This window comes from Oncorhynchus mykiss, chromosome 12, assembly GCF_013265735.2.
Source record: "Oncorhynchus mykiss isolate Arlee chromosome 12, USDA_OmykA_1.1, whole genome shotgun sequence".
NCBI classification, from domain to species: Eukaryota; Metazoa; Chordata; class Actinopteri; order Salmoniformes; family Salmonidae; genus Oncorhynchus; species Oncorhynchus mykiss.
Window position 1 is genome coordinate 75,960,687 of NC_048576.1, and position 22,463 is coordinate 75,983,149.

A 22,463-nucleotide genomic window follows, 5' to 3' on the forward strand; every position below is an offset into this window, starting at 1 on the left:
AACCATGTGTTTGATACCCTTCCAACTATTCCTCTCCAGCCATTACCCAGAGCCCGCCCTCCCCAATTAAGGGGCCACCCCCCTCCTGTGGTTGACTAACCCGCCATCCCCAACATTTTATCTGTCAACAGGACCCTGGACAGGACTGACTGGTACGGGCGTGCCTCTGGGGCAAGATTGAACAGAGACAAGACAAAAGCCCAATTTCTCAAACCATGGGCAGGTACTGGGGGTAAAGTTTGACCGGGAGGAGGAAGCGGCAACTGGAGTGGGATCCTGGGGACTGTACGACAGAGACTGGGTTTTTGGGGACTTCGACACCTGACTTGTGAGGGCAAGGTTTTAATCATTAAAGCTGTGATTTTACCTGTGCTGCTGTTATTCAGTTCTGTTTATATCCCCCCACGAACAACACTTTTAGCTCTGGAATGGATGCTGTTTCACTTCCTGTGGGGAAGCATGTGGGAGAGGCTGAAGAGGGAGGTGGTCAAGAGACCCAGGTCCAAGGGGGGGAAAGGCTTGCCTGACCTCTACTTGTTCCTGGGCAGCCACTAAACAGTGTTATATCTCACTCTTGCCACCTCGCCGGTCAACAACAAGACCCAAGCCCTCGCACGGTTCTGTCTGGAATCTTACCTCAGGACCCTGAGCCTGACCCCAGTCGACCTGCGTGCCCCGGTCTCCTTCCTGCTACCCACACACCACGTCCAGCTCCAAACGTTGCTGGTAGCGAAACGAGTAGAGACCACCCCCCAGGCCGTGGCCATGGTAGCCACGGAAGCCCTGGGGTGGTACAGAAGAAAGGGGGCCTCGACCCCGGGCGAAGGGTCTGTAATGGTGTGGGGAATGTTTTCCTGGCAAACGTCCCATGATACCAACTGAGCAACGTTTCCATGCCCCAAAGAATTCACTTTTCTGGAAGTCCGACCCAGTAATAGATGTGTGTACCTAATAAACTGACCACTGAGTGTATATATCCACACTGTGACATTGGAATATTACTGTGAAAATTGTGATGATGCCCTTTTAGTGTATGAGCTGCTTGAAAAGATCGCCTGAAATTTCTGCCTGTTTTGGTGGGGTGGAGTTTTGGCCTTCCATGTTGACATCACTGTGTGGTAAATTAGTTAATAGACCAATAAGAAAGAGAGTTCCAAACATCTCTGCCAATGACATCTTATTTTCCTTTTTCCTCTTCCCACTCAGACCACTCCCAGACAGTCCGAGCAAAATTCTTGCTTGAGAAAATCTCCTTCGTTTTTGTTAATTTTTTGACCATTTTAATTGAAAAAAAAAAATCCCAGTAAGGTACTTAATTGTTACCCATAAATGATTTGATATTGAGATAAAAATGGCTGCATTGGACCTTTAATATTGGCATTTTGAATTGATATCCTCATAACATATCTTCACCTTAATACCCAGTCGGCCTGTGTAACCTTCTCAAATACACACACGTTTCTGAAAAGGAAAATGTAAAAAAAGATAACCAACTTTCGTCTTAGAAATAAAATGTGGAACAACACAAATACAGCTGAAAATATTTTATTTGGTGATTTCATAAAGATAAACCATTCAACTGATTTTACTGTAGACTAGTGTCACGCCCTGACCGTAGAGATCCTTTTATTTCTCTATTTGGTTAGGTCAGGGTGTGACTTGGGTGGGCAATCTAGTTTTTCGTTTCTAGGTTGGCCTAGTATGGTTCCCAATCAGAGGCAGCTGTCTATCGTTGTCTCTGATTGGGGGATCATATTTAGGCAGCCTTTTTTCCACCTGTTGTGTTTGGGTTCTTGTTTTTTTAATGTAGCCTTTTTGCAGTCCAAAGCTGCACATTCGTTTTGTTACTCTTTATTTGTTTTGTTGCTGGTTCACATTAATAAACATGATGAACGCCTTCCACGCTGCACCTTGGTCCAATCCTTCCAACAATGAACGTTACAACTAGCTAGTTGTGTGTTATAAGGACAAAAGTGCAACTGGTTAATAGAGCACAATACGGTAAAGAGTATTTTACATTGAACAAAAGAGAATAGCAGTTGTGGATATAGACAATCATAAATCAATTCAGTTTAATACAACTTGCAACAGGGAGACATCTCGCATACAGAAGCACAGAACATGTCTAGCAGGTCTCTTGGAGACAGGCCTTTTATATCACCACTGGAACAACTACAGAGAGTCAGATAATGTGATGAGAAAACAACCATGAATATCCCACCGTTTGCCAAACTCGCTTAAAGGCACTGAAATGATATTAAGAATTTGTTGAGAATTGGTTGTCAAATTCTTCGAGAGGCACGATGAGTAAGTACAATGTATTTTGGTGTAACGTTCAGTTCTAATAATATCTGGATACATCAGGATGCCTGGTTAGAGGAGTTCACCCACTCAACCTGGCTCCTGGCTGGCATGCTGCCCCCCCTGTTGCCAGCATGTATCATAGTGTCCTCTGTAGGTAAATCCCAGCTCTGGGCAGGTGTGGTCATCACAATGGGAAGAGGGGCAGATGTGGCCAGCCCGTCTAAATGACCTGAGAACAGTGTATCTGCACAGGTTCTGTCTCCTAAACTAAGGCCTGCTGTCAGTGAGTTTGTATCATGATGCACATCAGAGAGAGAGCAACCCTTAGGTCCCCTCATCAAGTCAGAGTTTAGTCCAAAGAAAGCCTCGCTTTCACCGACTCCAAGACTTAAACTGTCAAGCATATCCATCCTCCCAGGTACAGGGTCCTCCTCCCTCTCTTCATCTATCAGACTCAGTGTGGGGAAGATGATGTCCATCTCTGGTAGAGGCGGGATCACATCACTGACAAAACTGTGAGGATACTCCAGTTCTCCACTGTAGGCAGCTGGCAGGTTCACAATGTCATGATCTGCCACTTCTGATTGGGCCATAATGTCGAATCCAACTCCTGACTGATCCAGGCTGTTGAACACCACAACAGGATGTTGGGCACTGAGGTCCACGGGGTACCCCCCTTTGCTAGCCCCCTCAATTAAACTCACAGCCTTTTCATGGAACCCCGGGATACATATTGGCTCAGAGATCCCACTGCTGACACCAACGTCTGTAACAGTACATGTAATGCTCTCTAGAGGAAGTGGGAGGAGAGGGCCAACAGAAAGGAGAGTTAGTTACATCACACAGACAAAAGAAGTGACTGAATATCAAACTGAGGAATTAAGTGCATCACAATATAAAATGATTTTCTTCTCACCCCTGCCTGTTCTCTAATGCTCCAATCAAAGACAGTGAATAAATACATTTACTATACCTACTACATTAACAAGTCACCTGATATTTTCTTTTGAGGGAGTATGCGCTGGGGCCAGACTCTGGTGGTAGGCCTGTCATCCTCCTCATCGTCTGGGCAGGCAGGTGGGTCTCCTCCCATGACCAGGCCCAGAGGCACCGCCCCCACCCACTGTTTAGAGCGGACACACTGCAGGACATCCATGATCCACCGGGCTTCACGCCACACCACCTCAAGACTCTAAACAGGGCAAAGGGACAGAATCAAGGGGGCTCATTCCCTCTCATACATACATACTGTCCTCCTTTGATATCTATTTCATTACTCTCTATGGGTAGTCTACCTGTGAGAGCTGAGTGATGTGACCAAGGCGGTCTCTGGCCTCCTGCACCTCCTTCGTGTCCAAAGCTTCTCGCAAAGCCTGCTGGGACAGATGAGCGTCCAGCTCCAACCGAACCCAGACCTGACAGTACTGAGACAGGAAGTCTTGCTCGTACGTCCAGAAGTGCACTGTGAGACGTGAGAATTAGACAAAAAATTAAGCTCACCACCACTGACAGTTTACTCTGAGCAAAAACATAAATGGCATGACACGTCTTATATTCTCTATGTTGTCCATGAACCTTTCCCTCAACGTCAATTAGCAGCTAACCGATCGCTGCAGCTGTACATAGTCCATCGGTAAATAGCCCACCCAATTTACCTACCTCATCCCCATACTCTTTTGCACACCAGTATCTCTACCAGCACATGACCATCTGACCATTTATCACTCCAGTGTTAATCTGCTAAATTGTAATTATTTGCCTACCTCCTCATGCCTTTTGCACACAATGTATATAGACTCTTTAAATAAAAAAAATTCTACTGTGTTATTAACTTGTTTATTGTTTTTTAATAGTACTACTAATATTGATTACTGCATTGATGGGAAAGAGCAAACAAGAAAAACATTTTACTGTACTTGTGCGTGTGACACTAAATACTTGAAACTTAAACCCAACCCTGGCACCAATACATACCCAGCTCAAAGATCTGCAGTGGCATTGTGAGGCCTGGCTCCTTGGTGCCCACTAGGGGCCAGTAGCTAGAACTGAAGTCTTCACTGGGGGGCAGCAGAAGCAGCATGGACATCTTATCCCCAAACTGCAGCAGCTCCCGAGTGTACACACCATACTGATACGCCTGTAGGAGAGGAGAGCAGGGAGAAAGAAGTGATGATCAGAGGACAAGAGGTGAAGAATATCGAGAGAGAGAAAAAGCAAAAAGAAAAGAATAGAGAGAGAAGACAAGAGGAGGTAAGAGAGGTGTATTACATGAAACAGTATAACATTCAAATGAGATCTAAAAGCATGTGAGTTGGAAAGTGAAACCATGGTTACCCTGTAGAGGGGGATGTTGAGCTTTGTCAACAGGAGAGTGACAGCGGCCCTGAGTGACCTCACAAAGTCCCCCAGCCCAGAGCTGTCCATCGAGGTCTCATCCACGTCCTCTGTGTTCTCATTGGCTGTTAACATGTTGTGGCTTTGTAACCACGCCCATTCATCGCTAAAACAAAAATGCAGCCCAAGACACATCACAAGGAACTATCATTAGCAATGATCTCATCTGACCAGTCAGTAATCCTTAAAAACACTAGACAAACATTGAGGACACACTTCATTCTAAGTATTATACAGTATACTATTTCATCATCAGCTATACCAGGTCAGAACCGTTTAAAAGTCAGTCTGTATGTGGTAGTGCATACTGAACTCAGTGGTAAGCTCAGTGGTAGTATGTTAGCTGTGTTACCGGGACACATGGGGAATGTGGCGCACTCTGGCGTGGCATAGCAAGTTGGGCAGCCTCTGGGGCACTAGAACCCTGATCTGCTCCACTGTGCTGCACAGCTTCAAGATGCCCACGTACAGGCCCGGCTGGGCCCACTGGACACTGCGTCTGTGGAAGGACAGCTTCTCCTGGTGAGGGACACAGAGAAAGGCATCGTTGTATTAGCACAATAAGAAGCTTTACTACTGTATATAAACACGAGCACACAGTGTCCCAGCCAGGAAGGGTCACCTTGAGCTGCTCTGTGAGGGTGTCCATGGCAGTAGGCTCTGGGAGTAGAGGGGTCCTGCTCCGGTTCTTCTCCAGCCAGGCCAGGGGGACCCAGTGGAGAGGGAGGTCCGGGGGTTTTGTGTGGGCCGCACAATCCTTCACTGTCACCAGCAGGACATTACCCTGCCTGTCCTTCAGAGGCTCATAGTACACCTGCCCCAAGTCTACTGTCCCTAGAGAGGACTGCAGAGAGAGGCAGGGAAGGAGAGAGGGAGAAAAGTATGAAATATTCAAATTAAAATAAAGAGTGAAAAGGAAAGTCAACAAGAAACAGGTAGTGGAAGAGAAAACTCAAAGAAAATGTTGTCTCTTCATCTTTGCTAGGTGCTTGATTGATGAGAAGGCCATGTACAGTGACCTATCAGTGTACATTATCCTTTTTTTCACCTGTAGTTGTGCTACAGCCTGCAAGATATTGTGCCTGTTCTGAAGTAGTGATGAAGAGGAGGAGAGAGCGGAGGAGAGGGCCTGCTGGAGCCAGGGCACCTGTTGCCACGCACAGGACAACTATAAGAAAAAGAGAGAGGGATAGAAAGATAGAAAATAGACTATGTAAATTTGGAACATATATTTCACAGGTATACCTACCAATGTATTCAATTAGATTGACAGCTAACCTTGGCAAACCAAAGAAAGTCCTGAGAGACGGAGGTGGAGCAGCACTGGATCTCCACCAATGGGAGCTGGTCATCTGCTGTGACCAGGATGTTTTCCTTTCTGTAGAACACAGTTGCCAGGTATACACCCCTAACAATGAGACAAAGAGGAAGAACAGAGGAGAGAATAAGATTAGTTTCATCCTAACGAGGGAAGACAGAAAATAAATGAATAGAGAGATGCAATAAAGAGAGGGCAGAACGGGACACTTGTTTGAAGAGTAGGGGATGTACTGAGGGAACAGAGACAGAGTGGGATCTTTCTCTAAATGTAACCATGGGTGAGGTTAGTGGCAGAGATACAGAGCTGTTGGGTGAGGAGCATTGCTATCTCACCTCTGTAGGAGACGGACAAACTTGGTGGCTGACTGGAAGAGCAGCTTCAGGCTGCGAGACATAGACAGGCGCTTACTGGGGCTCTGGGGCTTGCAGCTCTCTATGGGCCACAGGACAAAGGAATGAGACATTCAGACATGGAGGACCATGTGAAAGAGCCAGAGTATTATTTTGAGTGACTGATACTGTTTACATTCTCATGTATTATACAGGTATTGAATGTACAAGGATGTTGATCTTACACAAATCATTTGAATAGTATATTAATTCCCCTTGTATGAGAGGCAGAACTAAGATGCTGTATCTATGTTATGGTTCAAGAAGTACACTACCTATACAGTATCCCTTGTAGTGTGGCTCTCTGGTCTGCTCCAACAGTCTCCTGGCTAGAGCCTCCTTGTTCCTGCTTGGAGTTTTCACTCCCATACACTCCCTCCAGCCTGCAGAGGGACACAGGCCACCAGCGTTCACTGGTATTCATTGTGGAGTCATATGATCCAAGGTCAGCTGTTTTTTTCAAATGGCGAAGGCTGGTATTTGGGGAGCTGCTTCTTGATCTGTGATTAGGGGCAACTTCTACACAGAGCATTGATGATAATATAGAATATCAGAAAGCTCTTTTGTCTGTCTGTCTGCAGTTCCATTTACTCACTGGAGGGGGCAGCACTGACTGGGCTGGAGCTCTGAGCTGGGCCCCATCCCTTCACATTGTAGGCAGGCACTCTCACAAAGTAGTGCATTCCCTAAGAGACCAATACATTATCATCATGACTTAACCCTACGAACAGGCAGACCAGGCCAAATAACTTTACATCGTAGTTGTTCATTTCTGCAGGTAACTGAGAGAGTTGAGGTTATGTGCCTCCTAGCCTCAGGGTGTTCTGGTTTAGGAGATGTGACCGGGGTCGTGTGTGTCTTACTGTTGTGAGTCCTGTGATGCTGTGGATGGGGGTCTTAGTGTCGATCACCTGGGCTGAGCCAAGTATACTCTTGAAGTTGGCAGAGGTGCTCCATTCCACTGTAGGAGGTGACAGGAAGAGAGACACGGATGTATCTATGATATTGAGGACTGAGTGGTGATTGCAATAGTGATTAGAGTTGGAGTAGTAGAACCCCACCTCTGTAGCGGGTGATCAATCCAGTGGCGATACCGTTTGGCTCTCGAATGGACACAAACAGGGAAGAGGCACTGGTCACAAACAGTGACACGCTACTGGGTGGGCCAGGGAGGTCTAGAGGACACAGAGAAATGGAGAGACACACCGACAGTAAACACAGACTTGGAGCCAAAAGTACATAACATAAACAAATCAATGAGACTGGCTTGAGTGCATCATACTTGTCCTTCATCACCCCTGACCCCTAGCCTCTGACCTGTGTGGTGGAAGCTCTCCCTCATCCTGCAGTACAGCTGCTGCCGCAGAGTCCAGAGGTGGAGCTGCCTCTGTATGTCGGCCTGCACATGTGGCCCCGCCCCTGCTCCACCCAGTAGCTCCTCCCTCCTGTCCTCCACCTGCCTGTCGGCCAATATCACCAGGGCATCCAGCTTGCACAACCACTCAGCTGGAAGACACACTGAGAGAAGGGAGGGAGGGAGGGAGGGAGGGAGGGAGGGAGGGAGGGAGGGAGGGAGGGAGGGAGGGAGGGAGGGAGGGAGGGAGGGAGGGAGGGAGGGATAATATAGCATTGTTAACACAGTGTGGGAACAAGATAGAGTGAAAGGGTGACAGGAATTATATCTGTAAACATTCCATTTAAACATCATTCACTAGTAGTCACTACCCCAAAATAATTATGTCTTAATGTACTGGATGATCCATTGTTTGTGTGAAATGTGTACAACTGTTACTTGACCATCTCTTGATTGCACTGATTCAATCTACGTCACTGTGCAAGACTCACAGACGGGGTTGTGTCTGGCTCCTGCCTTTGTCAACACGTGCAGCAGAGGGGAGTTCTGGGTTAGAGCAGCCACGTCCAGAGGTACCAGGCCCTGCTCACTCACTCTGTTTACACCTTTCTCCCTCTCTCTTTCCCAGTCCTTCTCTTTCTTCTCTTTATCCCGTCCTCCTCCTCCGCCACACACTCTGTCCCTGCATAGCAGGCTCTGCACCGCCAGGGTGTCCTCATTCTCCACTGCCTCCCACAGGTTCTTATACTAACACAGGGAAGGAGAGGGGGATTGAGTGAGAAATGAGAAACAGGAACATGGAGGGATACAGGGTAAGAGGGTACATTGTCATGGGCAGGGCAGAAAAATGCAGGAAGAAAATGTTACTTTAGATGATAGTATGGAACAACAATATAAGACAATTGTCAAAGATAAAACACCCAAAATGGATCCAAAATTCACTTTCTCTCAGGATGTCTTACTGTGTGAGGGGCCTTGCATGGATGTTTCGGCATGTCTGTCTCTCCGGAAAAAGAGGACTCTCCGCCCCTCAGCCTGACCGACAGGTTTCTGTAGATGCGTTTAGGCAAAACGGGACCCAGAGAGCGCCGCCGCTGTGGCGGGTTTCTCACCGACACAGACATACAATAGATGGCACACACACAATTGGTAGAGAGTGTACACAGCAGGATACGGGAGTTACAGGGGACGAGGTTGGAACAAAAGAGAAGAAGGTGGATGGATGATGGAGAGGTCACAGAGAGACAGCGTGAAGAGAGGAACGGTACACGGGGGAGGGAGAGGGGGAAGAAGGGAGGATGAAGGGGGTGTGAAACAGGAAGAGGTGCATTAGAGGACTAGAATGGAGTGATACAGTAGGAATAAGATGAGGGAGGGAAAAATAGATTTAAAAAAAAACAAAAAAACAGAACAGAGTCAGTCTTACTGTCATCTTACCAGCTGGTAAAAGGTTGCAGAAATGTATCACTACTTAGGGGAGCCTGGGTTGAGTTGAGCAGCACTGCGTGTGGGTGGATAAGTGGATCAAAGTTACAATGCCTGAGCAGAGCAGATGGAAAATGCCTCACGGAAGTTAGAATATCTCACTCTTCTCCCCTTTGTTCCCACTCTCTAGTCTAATGCCTTATGGCTTTTCTTCCTACTCAATGGAGGCTCTGCACAAAACAATCTCACCATCAATATAATTGACTGAGGAATGGAAGTCTACAGAGTGCACAGTAAAAATATATTAAATTGAGTTCTCCTGACTCATCATGTCATACACATAGAACCATTTATCTGCCCTCTCATTTGCCTTTATCGTGTCTTACATTAGTGATGGATAATTGTCTATTCTTCTTCACCTCTTTTCAGACAGGAAAAACCAGCAGCATTGTATCCTGAACAGGAAGAGGTGCATTAGATCCAGCTGCACACTTTCCTTCCGAAAGCCCCCTGAGACCTTTTTGTTGCTTTGACCAAAATGCTCTTTCACTTTTATTTTCTCTTCTCAGTCACTACATTTCTCTTCCATCCTTCCTCTCTCTCTCTCTCTCTCTCTCCTGCCTTTTTTCAACTCCTCACTTTCCACTTACTTCCATCTACATCATAGTGTTATTCAGACACAAAATACATCCCTGGCAAGAGATGCCATGACTCCATCTCTCTGTCATCACTCCTTTTCCCTCACCCATTTCCCCTCCTCCCTCATTCTAATGGAAATGAAAGCCACATTCAATCTTCATGTCTGTATGACCATGTTCTGACTAACTACGTTGTGTCTCCTAGAGAAAGTGAATTCTCCCTGATCTTGTACTGGTACGGTGGCACTTTGCTGTGGCCACGAAGGCGCCTGGTGTCCCCAGCTGGCATTCTGTACCTTTTATATGCCCACATGTGACATAACAATCCCTCACTCCTCTTACCACCTGCACTGCTTGTTCACGCATAGGGAAAAGATAAGGGTGAGACCTCCTCACTGTTATTGGTAGATTCAGTTCTATTGTTTGTTCATGGCGCATTTTATCTCTTATGGAAAGTGTCGATCTGTATCTGTGAAACTGGTTTAGTGAAGGGATTCTTGTCTATGCTGTATGGAGTTGCCAACAGATGCCAATCACTGGACAAAAAGACTTAATGTAAACAATAATTGACATTCAGTAATTTGAGTTGATATTGACGCTTCAATTAAATAGCATTAACATATTTGTATGCAGCTTATGTAATTATTATAAATGTATTCCATTCTGTTGTGACTTTTTTGTAGGCCTAAGCATTTGCTTGATAACAGACAAAGCAATGTTTCACAGTAAGTCTATACAGAAATATCCTATGACTCATACCAGGCACCAGGAAGTGATGCTGTTACTCGAAAGAAACGCAATAATTGCGTGAACCAAATAAGGAAACGTTGGAAGATTCTGTATACATACAGATAATTAATAAAACATTCCTGAAACATTACACAAGCATCTGACAGCAGCCAAAGCTCAAATGCAACAGTTATGCCAATGTAATAAATACACAGTTGTTTGAGTTAATGAAAGTTTAGAAAATGATCCAACTAGAACAGAATGCACAACATCATATTCAGCATGCACATAGAATACAAACGAATTTACAAACAGTGTCAAATTAAAAATGAGTTTACAAATAAATAACATTTTATACCCTATTGCAATAATCCACTCGAATCCTATGGCTCCTGTAACAACCTGGTTGTGTGTTGTATTATGAATTATTAGGCAGGTAAATATGTTAGATTAAAAGTATACAAGACAATACCTTCCGTAGATGTAAGCCCCTGCTTCCCCTTGTCACATACTACACCACAATCACCACGAAAGCGTCAATTAAAAGTCAATAAATGAATCCTAAAGTTACGATAGCAATCGGAATTCACTCATCCCTCTCAGTCCGGTTAATCCACTTTCATGAATTTTCCCTTCTCACGGTCAAGCGAACCTGCTCCGGACGCTCAACATACAATCTGGTACCTCGCGCCCCTCCCATCTCTCTCTTTCTCTCTCTCGCATTCACAAATGCTGAGGCTTACATTCACGGACCAATTCAGAATTCACATTATTATACAGCTAGATGGAATATGATAGATAAAGTAGTGGCTCCAAATCAATAGGCTAATGTTAATAGATTCTTCAGTCACTTTGCATCAATAACCTAATTGGCAAATGTAAGCCTATTACACAATGTGAAATAAGTAGCTAATTCAATGATAAAATGTTATTGTGCACCTGTTCTATAGAACTGTCCATGCATTACATTCTGAAGTCTTATTTTTGCCTCCACATTACAGTTTTTTCCAACCGCTTACACAAGTTTTCAAAACTATCTCCTTTTTTTCAAAACTCTACACACAATTCCCAGAACTGCACACACAAAATGCAAAATGCCCCACATCTCATTCAAAATGTAACACTGCATTCAAAATGCCATAAACACATGTCAGAGTGAAGCATTTGCATCAAATGGCAAACACTGCTTTCATAATAGTACATTTTTGGAAATACCATGTAAACACTGTTGTTCTAAATCTAAAGCTCTTTGTTCTTTCATAGGCTTATATCTACATTTCAATACAATGTTCTACAGTGAAAGTAATCTGCTGAGAGGGGTAACAGGTACACTGTAAACACCAATGCAATGTAGAAACAGAAAATATTTATTAGGCCAAACATTACTGTTGTATGCTACTGCACCAGTGCTAAGCTAGTGCTTCATCTCTTCTCCGGCCTCTTCTGCTGCCTGGGTCTGGCCACAATACTTCGTCCACATCACAAGATACGTTTTCTCTTGCCAAACATCGAGGGAGGTATCTCCTAGCATGGCATATCCAACCTTGGACAGAGGCAACCTCTATGTCCCCACATGCGTCCTCCATTGCCTGGAGAAGCGGCACGCGGGCATAGGGTTGGCGATCATACACTTTCCAGCGCCAGGCTGAGAAGAATTCCTCTATGGGATTTAGAAAAGGTGAATATGGGGGTAGGTACAAAACTACAAATTGTGGATGGGTGGCAAACCAATTTTGGACCAGAACAGCCCGGTGAAAACTAACATTGTCCCATAAAAACACAAATCTAGCAGGCTCCTGATCTGGATCAGGGACAAGCATTGTGTAAATTGCATCCAGAAAAGTGAGCATATGGCCGGTGTTGTACGGACCTAGTGTGGCATTATGATGGAGGACCCCGTTTTGAGTGATGGCAGCACACATAGTTATATTACCCCCACGCTGTCCAGGGACATTGGTAATTGCCCTCTGTCCTATTACATTTCTTCCGCGGCGCCTGGTTTTGGTGAGGTTGAAGCCAACCTCATCCACATAAATAAATTCATGGCGAATTACATGGGCATCCAGATCCAATACTCTCTGTAACAGACAAAAGGATATACAGATGAGTAAATATGGTATGTCTGAAGTACTGGAAGTTGTGTTGCATACACACCTCTACAAAGTCATGTCGCATACTGTTGACTCTGTCAGAGTTTCTCTCAAATGGCACCTTGTAAAGTTGTTTCATCGTCACTCGGTGCCGTTGGGGGATGCGTTGTATGGTCGACAGGCTTACAGCATTGATGTTGTTAAATATGGTGTCATTATTCAAGATATGCTCTCTTATCTCTCGAATCCTAATTGCATTGTTGGCCAAAACCATATTTATAATTGCAGTCTCTTGTACATCTGTAAACAAGCGTCCTCGTCCTCCATGATGTCTTTGCCTTTCCACTCTGTACAGAATTCAAACACAGTATGTGTTCAGCATAGGAACTGTAAACAATGTACAAAAAAATGTAGTACAGCAAGATAACCAACCTCATTCATTCAATGCAGTGCAGTAAATGGATGGCTTAGAGTTACAAATGTTCATGCAATACTATGCAGTCATACGTATTTTACAGTACATTACTGTAATGCTAAAATAGTCATTAGATAGTTGCATACCTGTTCTCATTTCTGAAGGTTTGAATTATGGATGCCACTGTAAATCGACTCAAGTTGGGCTGGACTCTCAGTCCAGCCTCTCTCATGGTCAAACCGTGGTTGATCACATGATCAACAAGTGTTGCCCTAATCTCATCAGAGATGGCTCTCCTTCCTTCTCTTCTTTGCCCTCGTCCTCTTCTTCCTCAACCTCTTCCTCTCCCTCCTACACCTCTTGCTTTCTGTCCATTGTTGGCATCCATTTTTCAAAACAGGTAATCTGACCTTTGACCTATTTATAGGCCTATACTACAGTAAAGCAGTGATTGGTTAGTGATCAGTTAAGCTATTAGTGTTTGCACATGTGAGGAGTGTGTGTGTGACCTGGTGAATAAGTGTAGCATTTTGATTGGTTCTGTTTGGAAAAGGAAAGCAAGTCACTTCCTGTTAGATTTTTGTGTTTTAGGTAGAGAATTGTGTGTAGTGTTTTGAAAAAAGTGTTTTATGCAATTGACAACTGAGTCAAAGGCTGTGAAATAGCTTATGGTTTTGGATATTTGGTATGTAGTTTTGCACTTTGAGTGAGAGGTTTCAAAAATCGTGTGACATGAAAAGATTTTGTGTGTAAGCAGTTGGAAAAAACTGTAATCACTCAGTCTTTTTGGGCTGGTCACAGACCTATGGTGTCTCTAAGCAACGTCAGTCTTGTTTGCCATTTTGACAGGAAGCTGAGCATCACACAGACTGAGACACACACTGTGACATGATTCAGAGCAACAGCCCACGGCCCTTGTGTATGAAGATGAATGATGATATGAACATCTGAAGAAATGCAGACCCCAGCTTCTAAGACCTTGGCCTGTGCAGATCAGAGCACTCAGATCAAAGCAAACGAGATATTATGATTTTGTTGTAGGTCCAACCCCCACCCTTCCATCACCTTGACATGAGTCAGATCACTAACTCGCTCTGGTCCAGGGAGTTACGTGCGGCTGAGCCTGCCACTATAACAGGCCACCAGCAGTGCAGTGGGCTTGTGTTGGCCAAAAACGGCCTCAAGACTGCCACAGGCAGTGCACTTGTTTTTGATCGCAGGTTCAAATTCGGCTTGAAATAAAGATACTCTTTTCTGTGGCATGTGCAGACTTTTCCCCCGCCTCAAACCAGGCTGGCCATCGAATGCAGCGCTTCTGTTGGCTATATGCCAAGGGCATAAGACACTTACTGGTTAGAGTTAGATATAATGAAGTGATTTCATTGGTTGAGACCGAAATTAGCCTTGTTGTCACAGTTTTGCCGCGAACATCAGTAGCTAGTTAACGTTAGCTACATGACTTTCTTTAGAGAAGGTTCAATCTTTGACTTCTCTAGCTACTTGGCTAGACTTGATCGCATTGTTTGTAATAACATTATTTAGGGGCAGTTAGTTATTTAAGACCTCGTTAACCTATTCATTTTGACCCATTATCTGGCAGTTTGAATAAAACTAGCAAATTATCTCTGGTGACAGTCAGCTAGCTAGCTAAGCTAAAGTTAGCAAGCAACCGCGGTAGGAAAGGCAAAGAAGGTAGGTTACAATACATTTACTTTAGATACATTGAAATATGATCAGTTACACAATAAAACAAACCATTCTGGTCTGCATTGATTTTCAGGGTGAAATGACGAGCGTGGACGTGATTTATGAAAAGATTCACTTCAGGCACGATCCGAAATGGTCTGTTCAGTGTTCGCATGGGTCACCCGGACCAGGGCGGCTTGATGATCTGCGTCGCTTGTGTCATTGAGATGATGGAAAGCAACAACGTTGCGGTATGATATCTAAATATAGATTTTTTTTTATTAACCACATATTGGTATTTCTGCTACAACAGCTAACATGAGCTGCCATCAACCCTTATATGCACTTGGCTACAAGTGCTACTGTGCTACTGTGGTTCCATCATTTGTTTTACTCTGAGTGTCCAGGGTATCTTGAAAGGCGCAAATAAAATGTATTATTATTATAATGACATCTATTGCCCTTCAATAGTCTGTGAGAAAGTCTGTGGCGCTGTCAGGGATCAGTGGGGTCTTGAAGAGCTGTCCTGGGGCTCTGAAGGAGCTTCTACTGCAGGACCACAGGGTCTGTCAGCATTTCACAGCATCTTTACTGGGCAAGGAAGATACGCACACGCACACACACACAATCAAGCAAAGCCTTGCTTTATCTCTGACTTTATTTGACTCTTTTTTTCCGTACAGGGATGCTTCACACAGTCGACGGCCCAGCCACTCTGGAGCAGGCCATACAGGGTAAGAGGAGAGCTAAAACGGTCTGATTAAACACACGGCGGCTTGAGAATGCTCACTCTTTACTGACTAATTCATAATATCTTTGTACTATTGTCTCAACTTGTACCTCATGTCACCACATTCTTTAGCATGACCAGGTTCATTGGCTCTCATAGTCTGGGTTGAAGAGATATATGGGTTGTTGAGTGCCTCAGCAGAATTGTTAATTAGAGTGTTGCTGGTTATGGAACCCCACAGGACCACTGTGTTGGAGCGCTAACAAAATCACTGTGTGCACTGTGCCACAATTTGTTTTCAAAACCGTGCCAATTGAGCACCATGAATAATGCTATGATATGTCTCTCTCTCTCTCTCTCTCTCTCTCTCTCTCTCTCTCTCTCTCTCTCTCTGTGTCTTGGTTCAGTGCTGGTACAGCTGCTCTTGGAGTTACAGAGTGAACAGTATGTGTGCTACATCCTGGATGAGATAGACACTCAAGTGAGTAATATCACACATACAGGTCTATCACTGTCTCTCTGTTCCAAATTCACTCAGAAACAAAGAGACAGGAATAAATGCCAGATAGAATCTCAAGCCTACCCATCGTTTGTACACTAAGCCTGTCGATAGACTTGGATTTTCCACTGTTTTGGTCATCACTTTATTGGCTTTGTCTGTTAATATTAACATGTTTCTCTCAGTCCAACACTCCTTTACACCAGCAGATGACTGGGTCTACTACCACACACACACACACACACACACACACACACACACACACACACACACACACACACACACACACACACACACACACACACACACACACACACACACACACACACACACACACACACACACACACACACAATCCAAAATCAGTTGGGTAAAGCCAGCTTGTTTGGTAAACAGTTGAAATGTTGGCTCTGTAGTCTGTGTTGTTGTGTCACCTTGGGAACAGTGGAAACTCTAGTGTAAGCAGCAGGTGGTAGGGCTGACTGTAGGGTTGACTGGGGATGATAACAGCGGGCTGAGGTGTGGACAAGTCCTTTCACACTACAAGGAAGACACTTGAATAGATTCAAACGATGGAATAAAGAAGTTGGTGCACCTTTGATACTGGTGGGAATGGAAGGGTTGTGGACTAGCTGTCATTGACAGACGGACAGGAAGGAAGTCATACTGTACTTTAGGAATAGATTGATTTGGTTGGTATGAATTTATACACAAAAGTGTGTGAAAATGATTGTAGAACCTCCTCTCTGTCCCACGTCCAGCTGTGTGACCAGTCCAGTGTGAGGGCTTTCCTGCCCACCTTCACCTTCTTGGGGAAGCTGGTAGATGCTGTTCCTTCCCTGCCACATAGCCTGGCCTCCAGCCATGGGAAGACAGTGTACCTCCACCATCTCTTACTAAGCTCTCATTAAAATAATCTCCATCTCCTTTGTGCTACCTATTGTGTGTCTACCTTCGTTCACCCTCAATGCGTTCTCTGCCTTGTTTCTTTTACCACCATTACCTGTGTAATGACCAGGTACTTGGTCCATTAGTCATTTGTATCTTAACTTAGGTCAGGTGGGACTGACATATTATTGAGAGGTTTTAGCCTGTTTGGTGGTGAGCTGTGTGTGTTATTGTGAATTTGCGTGTACTGGTTTTATAGTTTGGCTACGAATACTGTGTTTTTGCCCCCTACACCGGCCTGCACCGGCCCCCTGGAAACCTCTTTATCAAAGCTCAGGATGTTATTTTACACACACATGTTTTCTACATAGCTGCTGCTCACACTCCACCTCCCTTCACGTTTCTCTCTGTACTCACCCTAATAAACCAGATGTAGCCGATGTCGCTGCCTCATATTCTTGAATAGCTGAAATAAAAACCACGCAGTAGCACTAGCAGGATGCAGTCCCCACACATCGCATTGGAGCAATCTGTGTTTTGTGTGATGTAGGGTCATCTTTATAGTTCAAATCAAATCAAGTTTATTTTTCACGTGTGCCGAATACAACAGGTGTAGGTAGACCTTACAGTGAAATGCTTACTTACAGGCTCTAACCAATAGTGCAAAAAAAGGTATTAGGTGAACAATAGGTAAGTAAAGAAATAAAACAAAGGTAAAAAAGAATAACAGTGAAAAATAACAGTAGTAGCGAGGATATATACAGTAGCGAGGCTATATACAGTAGTGAGGATATATACAGTAGCGATGCTATATACAGTAGCAAGGCTATATACAGTAGCGAGGCTATATACAGTAGCGATGCTATATACAGTAGCAAGGCTATATACAGTAGTGAGGATATATACAGTAGCGATGCTATATACAGTAGCAAGGCTATATACAGTAGTGAGGCTATATACAGTAGCGAGGATATTTACAGTAGCGAGGCTATACACAGTAGTGAGGATATATACAGTAGCGATGCTATATACAGTAGCAAGGCTATATACAGTAGCGAGGATATATACAGTAGCGAGGCTATATACAGTAGCGAGGCTATATACAGTAGCGAGGCTATATACAGTAGCGAGGCTATATACAGTAGCGAGGATATATACAGTAGCGAGGCTATATACAGTAGTGAGGATATATACAGTAGCGAGGCTATATACAGTAGCGAGGCTATATACAGTAGCGAGGCTATATACAGTAGCGATGCTATATACAGTAGCGAGGCTATATAGAGTAGCGATGCTATATACAGTAGCGAGGCTATATACAGTAGCGAGGCTATATACAGTAGCGATGCTATATACAGTAGCGAGGCTATATACAGTAGCGATGCTATATACAGTAGCGAGGCTATATACAGTAGCGATGCTATATACAGTAGCGAGGCTATATACAGTAGCGATGCTATATACAGTAGCGATGCTATATACAGTAGCGAGGCTATATACAGTAGCGATGCTATATACAGTAGCGAGGCTATATACAGTAGCGAGGATATATACAGTAGCGAGGCTATATACAGTAGTGAGGATATATACAGTAGCGATGCTATATACAGTAGCGAGGCTATATACAGTAGCGAGGCTATATACAGTAGCGAGGATATATACAGTAGCGAGGCTATATACAGTAGCGAGGCTATATAGAGTAGTGAGGCTATATACAGTAGCGATGCTATATACAGTAGCGAGGCTATATACAGTAGCGAGGATATATACAGTAGCAAGGCTATATACAGTAGCGAGGATATATTCGGTAGCGAGGCTATATACAGTAGCGAGGATATATACAGTAGCGAGGCTATATACAGTAGCGAGGATATATACAGTAGCGAGGCTATATACAGTAGCGAGGATATATACAGTAGCGAGGCTATATACAGTAGCGAGGATATATACAGTAGTGAGGCTATATACAGTAGCGAGGCTATATACAGTAGTGAGGCTATATACAATAGCGAGGATATATACAGTAGCGAGGCTATATACAGAAGCGAGGCTATATACAGTAGCAAGGCTATATACAGTAGCGAGAATATATTCGGTAGCAAGGCTATATACAGTAGCGAGGATATGTTCGGTAGCGAGGCTATATACAGGAGCGAGGCTATATACAGTAGCGAGGATAAATACAGTAGCGAGGCTATATATAGTAGCGAGGATATATTCGGGTGCGAGGCTATATACAGTAGCGAGGATATATACAGAAGCGAGGCTATATACAGTAGCAAGGCTATATACAGTAACGAGGATATATTCGGTAGCGAGGCTATATACAGTAGAGAGGATATATTCGGTAGCGAGGCTATATACAGTAGTGAGGATATATTCGGTAGCGAGGCTATATACAGTAGCGAGGATATGTACAGTAGCGAGGCTATATACAGTAGTGAGGCTATATACAGTAGCGAGGCTATATACAGTAGCGAGGCTATATACAGTAGCAAGGCTATATACAGTAGCGAGAAAATATTCGGTAGCAAGGCTATATACAGTAGCGAGGATATATACTGTAGCGAGGCTATATACAGTAGCGAGGATATATACAGTAGTGAGAATATATTCGGTAGCAAGGCTATATACAGTAGCGAGGATATATACAGTAGCGAGGCTATATACAGTAGCGAGGATATATACAGTAGCGAGGCTATATACAGTAGCGAGGATATATTCGGTAGCGAGGCTATATACAGTAGCGAGGCTATATACAGTAGCGAGGATATATTCGGTAGAGAGGCTATATACAGTATCAAGGATATATACAGTAGCGAGGCTATATACAGTAGCGAGGATATATTCGGGTGCGAGGCTATATACAGTAGCGAGGATATGTACAGTAGCGAGGCTATATACAGTAGCGAGGATATATTCGGGTGCGAGGCTATATACAGTAGCGAGGCTATATACAGTAGCGCGGATATATTCGGGTGCGAGGCTATATACAGTAGCGAGGCTATATACAGTAGCGAGGATATATTCGGTAGCGAGGCTATATACAGTAGCGAGGCTATATACAGTAGCGAGGCTATATACAGTAGCGAGGATATATTCGGTAAAGAGGCTATATACAGTAGCGAGGCTATATACAGTAGCAAGGCTATATACAGTAGCAAGGCTATATACAGTAGCGAGGATATATTCGGTAGCGAGGCTATATACAGTAGTGAGGCTATATACAGTAGCGAGGCTATATACAGTAGCAAGGCTATATACAGTAGCAAGGCTATATACAGTAGCGAGGATATATTCGGTAGCGAGGCTATATACAGTAGCGGGGATATATTCGGTAGCGAGGCTATATACAGTAGCGAGTATATATTCGGTAGCGAGGATATATACAGTAGCGAGGATATATACAGGCACCAGTTAGTCAGGCTGATTTAGGTAGTATGTACATGTAGATATGGTTAAAGTGACTATGCATATATGATAAACAGAAAGTAGCAGCAGCGTAAAAGAGGGGTGGGGGCGGCACACAGTGCAAATAGTCCGGGTAGCCATTTGATTACCTGTTCAGGAGTCTTATGGCTTGGCGGTAAAAACTGTTGAGAAGCTTTTTTGTCCTAGACTTGGCCCTCCGGTAGTAGAGAGAACAGTCTATGACTGGCGTGGCTGGGGTCTTTGACAATTTTTAGGGCCTTCCTCTGACACCGACTGGTGTAGAGGTCCTGGCCCATGGCAGGAAGCTTGGCCCCAGTGATGTACTGGGCCGTACGCACTACCCTCTGTAGTGCCTTGCGGTCGGAGGCCGAGCAGTTGCCATACCAGGCAGTGATGCAACCCATCAGGATGCTCTCGATGTTGCAGCTGTAGAACCTTTTGAGGATCTGAGGACTCATGCCAAATCTTTTTAGTCTCCTGAGGGGGAATAGGCTTTGTTGTCCCCTTTTATTGACTGTCTTGGTGTGTTTGGACCATTCTAGTTTGTTGTTGATGTGGACACCAAGGAACTTGAAGCTCTCAACCTGCTCCACTACAGCCCCGTCGATGAGAATGGGGGCGTGCTCGGGTCCTCCTTTTCCTGTAATCCACAATCATCTCCTTAGTCTTGGTTACGTTGAGGGATAGGTTGTTATTCTGGCACCACCTGGCCAGGTGTCTGACCTCCTCCCTATCGTCGTTGTCGGTGATCAGGCCTATTACTGTTGTGTCGTCTGCAAACTTAATGATTGTGTTGTAGTCGTGTCTGGCCATGCAGTCGTGGGTGTTGCCACTTAGTTTCTGCCATATCGAAGTCACCAGCCAGAGTTGCTGAAAAGAACACTACTACATTGACTGCCTGTCTGCTTCCTGCTCTTCCTCCTGCTGTCTGCCTCCTGCTGTCTGCCTCCTGCTGTCTGCCTCCTGCTTTAGCCAATGTTTGCAATAATGATGAAAAGGGAACATTAATTGGACTGCGTGTCTGTGTCTTGCTCGTATTTGATATGCTGCCTATATAGCTGCATGTATAACTCCCCACTTGAGTTTTGCACTGGGGCAAAAAAAACAATTAGCTTTTTAACTACACACAAGGCCCTATAACTGCTATTTAGTCTCTCAGTGATCATGTTAGTATCTTACCGCATGAGTAAGCTACCTACAGCTGTTCCACATCTGGGCACCCAAACGATCTAGGCAGCCGAGCTCATATCCCGACCGGGTAACCAGAGTCTGAAAATGAACTCGCCCATTTTCATCGCCCAGTGCCTCGGATGCTTATGTTTGCAATACTGTGACAACAGACACCACGTTTGTACAAACATGTTGGTCATGTATTTTTTGTGCAACATGTAAATAGCTGTATGTAGCCTAATTCCCACCCTGAAAAAATAAAATGAAATCGCGCTTATGCTTAATAAACTACTGGGGTGTGGAATGCAATAGTTGTAACATGTCGACCATGTCTTCTGTGTACAACGTTCATCGGAGACCAAGGGGGCGGGGGAAGTGGCAGCGGAGCACTGAGCAACAGCCAATCAAGAAGGGGGGAGCGGCAGTGTGCGGAGCACTAAGCAACAGCCAATCAAGAAGGGGGGAGCGGCAGTGTGCGGAGCACTGAGCAACAGCCAATCAAGAAGGGGGGAGCGGCAGTGTGCGGAGCACTGAGCAACAGCTACGTAGGTATCAGAGTGGGCAGGAGCTACATAAAATACAATCCTACAAATGAGCAAAGATCTCTTTTATATTTAGCCACGGAACTTTCGGGTTCCAGAAAATCTGGAACCGCAGCCGCTCCGTAATAGTTTTGTGTGTGTGTGTGTGTGTGTGTGTGTGTGTGTGTGTGTGTGTGTGTGTGTGTGGACATTGTCAGTGTTTTACTATTTTGTCTAAGCAGCGCGGTGTCATGAGTCCATCTGGATTGCCACTATTGACGGTGCCTGCCTGTCAGCGAGCTCACGCCTCCCAGCTGATACACAGGCACTGAGGCCCTGAATAGAGAGGGAGAGAGAGAGTCCAGTAGAGGGGGAGAACTATTCAGTACAGAGAACTCAACTCACAAACAGTAGCCCCAGTTTGTTTTCAATCATCTGTCGAATTGATGTCATTATTTTCCTTTACATTACTTTGCAT

At 44.6% G+C, this 22,463-nt stretch overlaps 1 protein-coding gene and 1 long non-coding RNA gene across 3 annotated transcripts; one reads left to right on the forward strand and one right to left on the reverse strand.

Annotated features, from left to right (window-relative positions):
• Positions 1–1,326: 1,326 nt before the first annotated feature.
• Positions 1,327–11,245, reverse strand: LOC110538346 (ankyrin repeat and fibronectin type-III domain-containing protein 1). 2 transcript variants are annotated; one of them, XM_021625101.2, is made up of 18 exons: positions 11,027–11,245; positions 8,725–9,099; positions 8,254–8,509; positions 7,726–7,926; positions 7,470–7,583; positions 7,272–7,369; positions 7,004–7,094; positions 6,684–6,791; positions 6,352–6,451; positions 5,977–6,106; positions 5,747–5,866; positions 5,321–5,542; positions 5,051–5,217; positions 4,639–4,804; positions 4,279–4,441; positions 3,600–3,766; positions 3,298–3,496; positions 1,327–3,094 (listed from the first exon to the last, which is right to left on the reverse strand). In XM_021625101.2, the coding sequence occupies exons 2-18, from the start codon at positions 8,884–8,886 to the stop codon at positions 2,361–2,363; spliced, it is 3,198 nt and encodes a 1,065-aa protein (XP_021480776.1). In that variant the 5' UTR covers positions 8,887–9,099; positions 11,027–11,245; the 3' UTR covers positions 1,327–2,360. The 2 variants fall into 2 exon arrangements, with proteins under 2 accessions (XP_021480776.1, XP_036794359.1); XM_036938464.1 differs by lacking the exons at positions 8,725–9,099; positions 11,027–11,245 and having other exon boundaries at positions 8,357–8,477.
• Positions 11,246–14,490: 3,245 nt separating this feature from the next.
• LOC118937896 lies at positions 14,491–15,341 on the forward strand. Its single transcript, XR_005035305.1, has 3 exons — positions 14,491–14,751; positions 14,840–14,996; positions 15,217–15,341. It is a non-coding gene; the product is annotated as an uncharacterized LOC118937896 (long non-coding RNA).
• Positions 15,342–22,463: the final 7,122 nt, after the last annotated feature.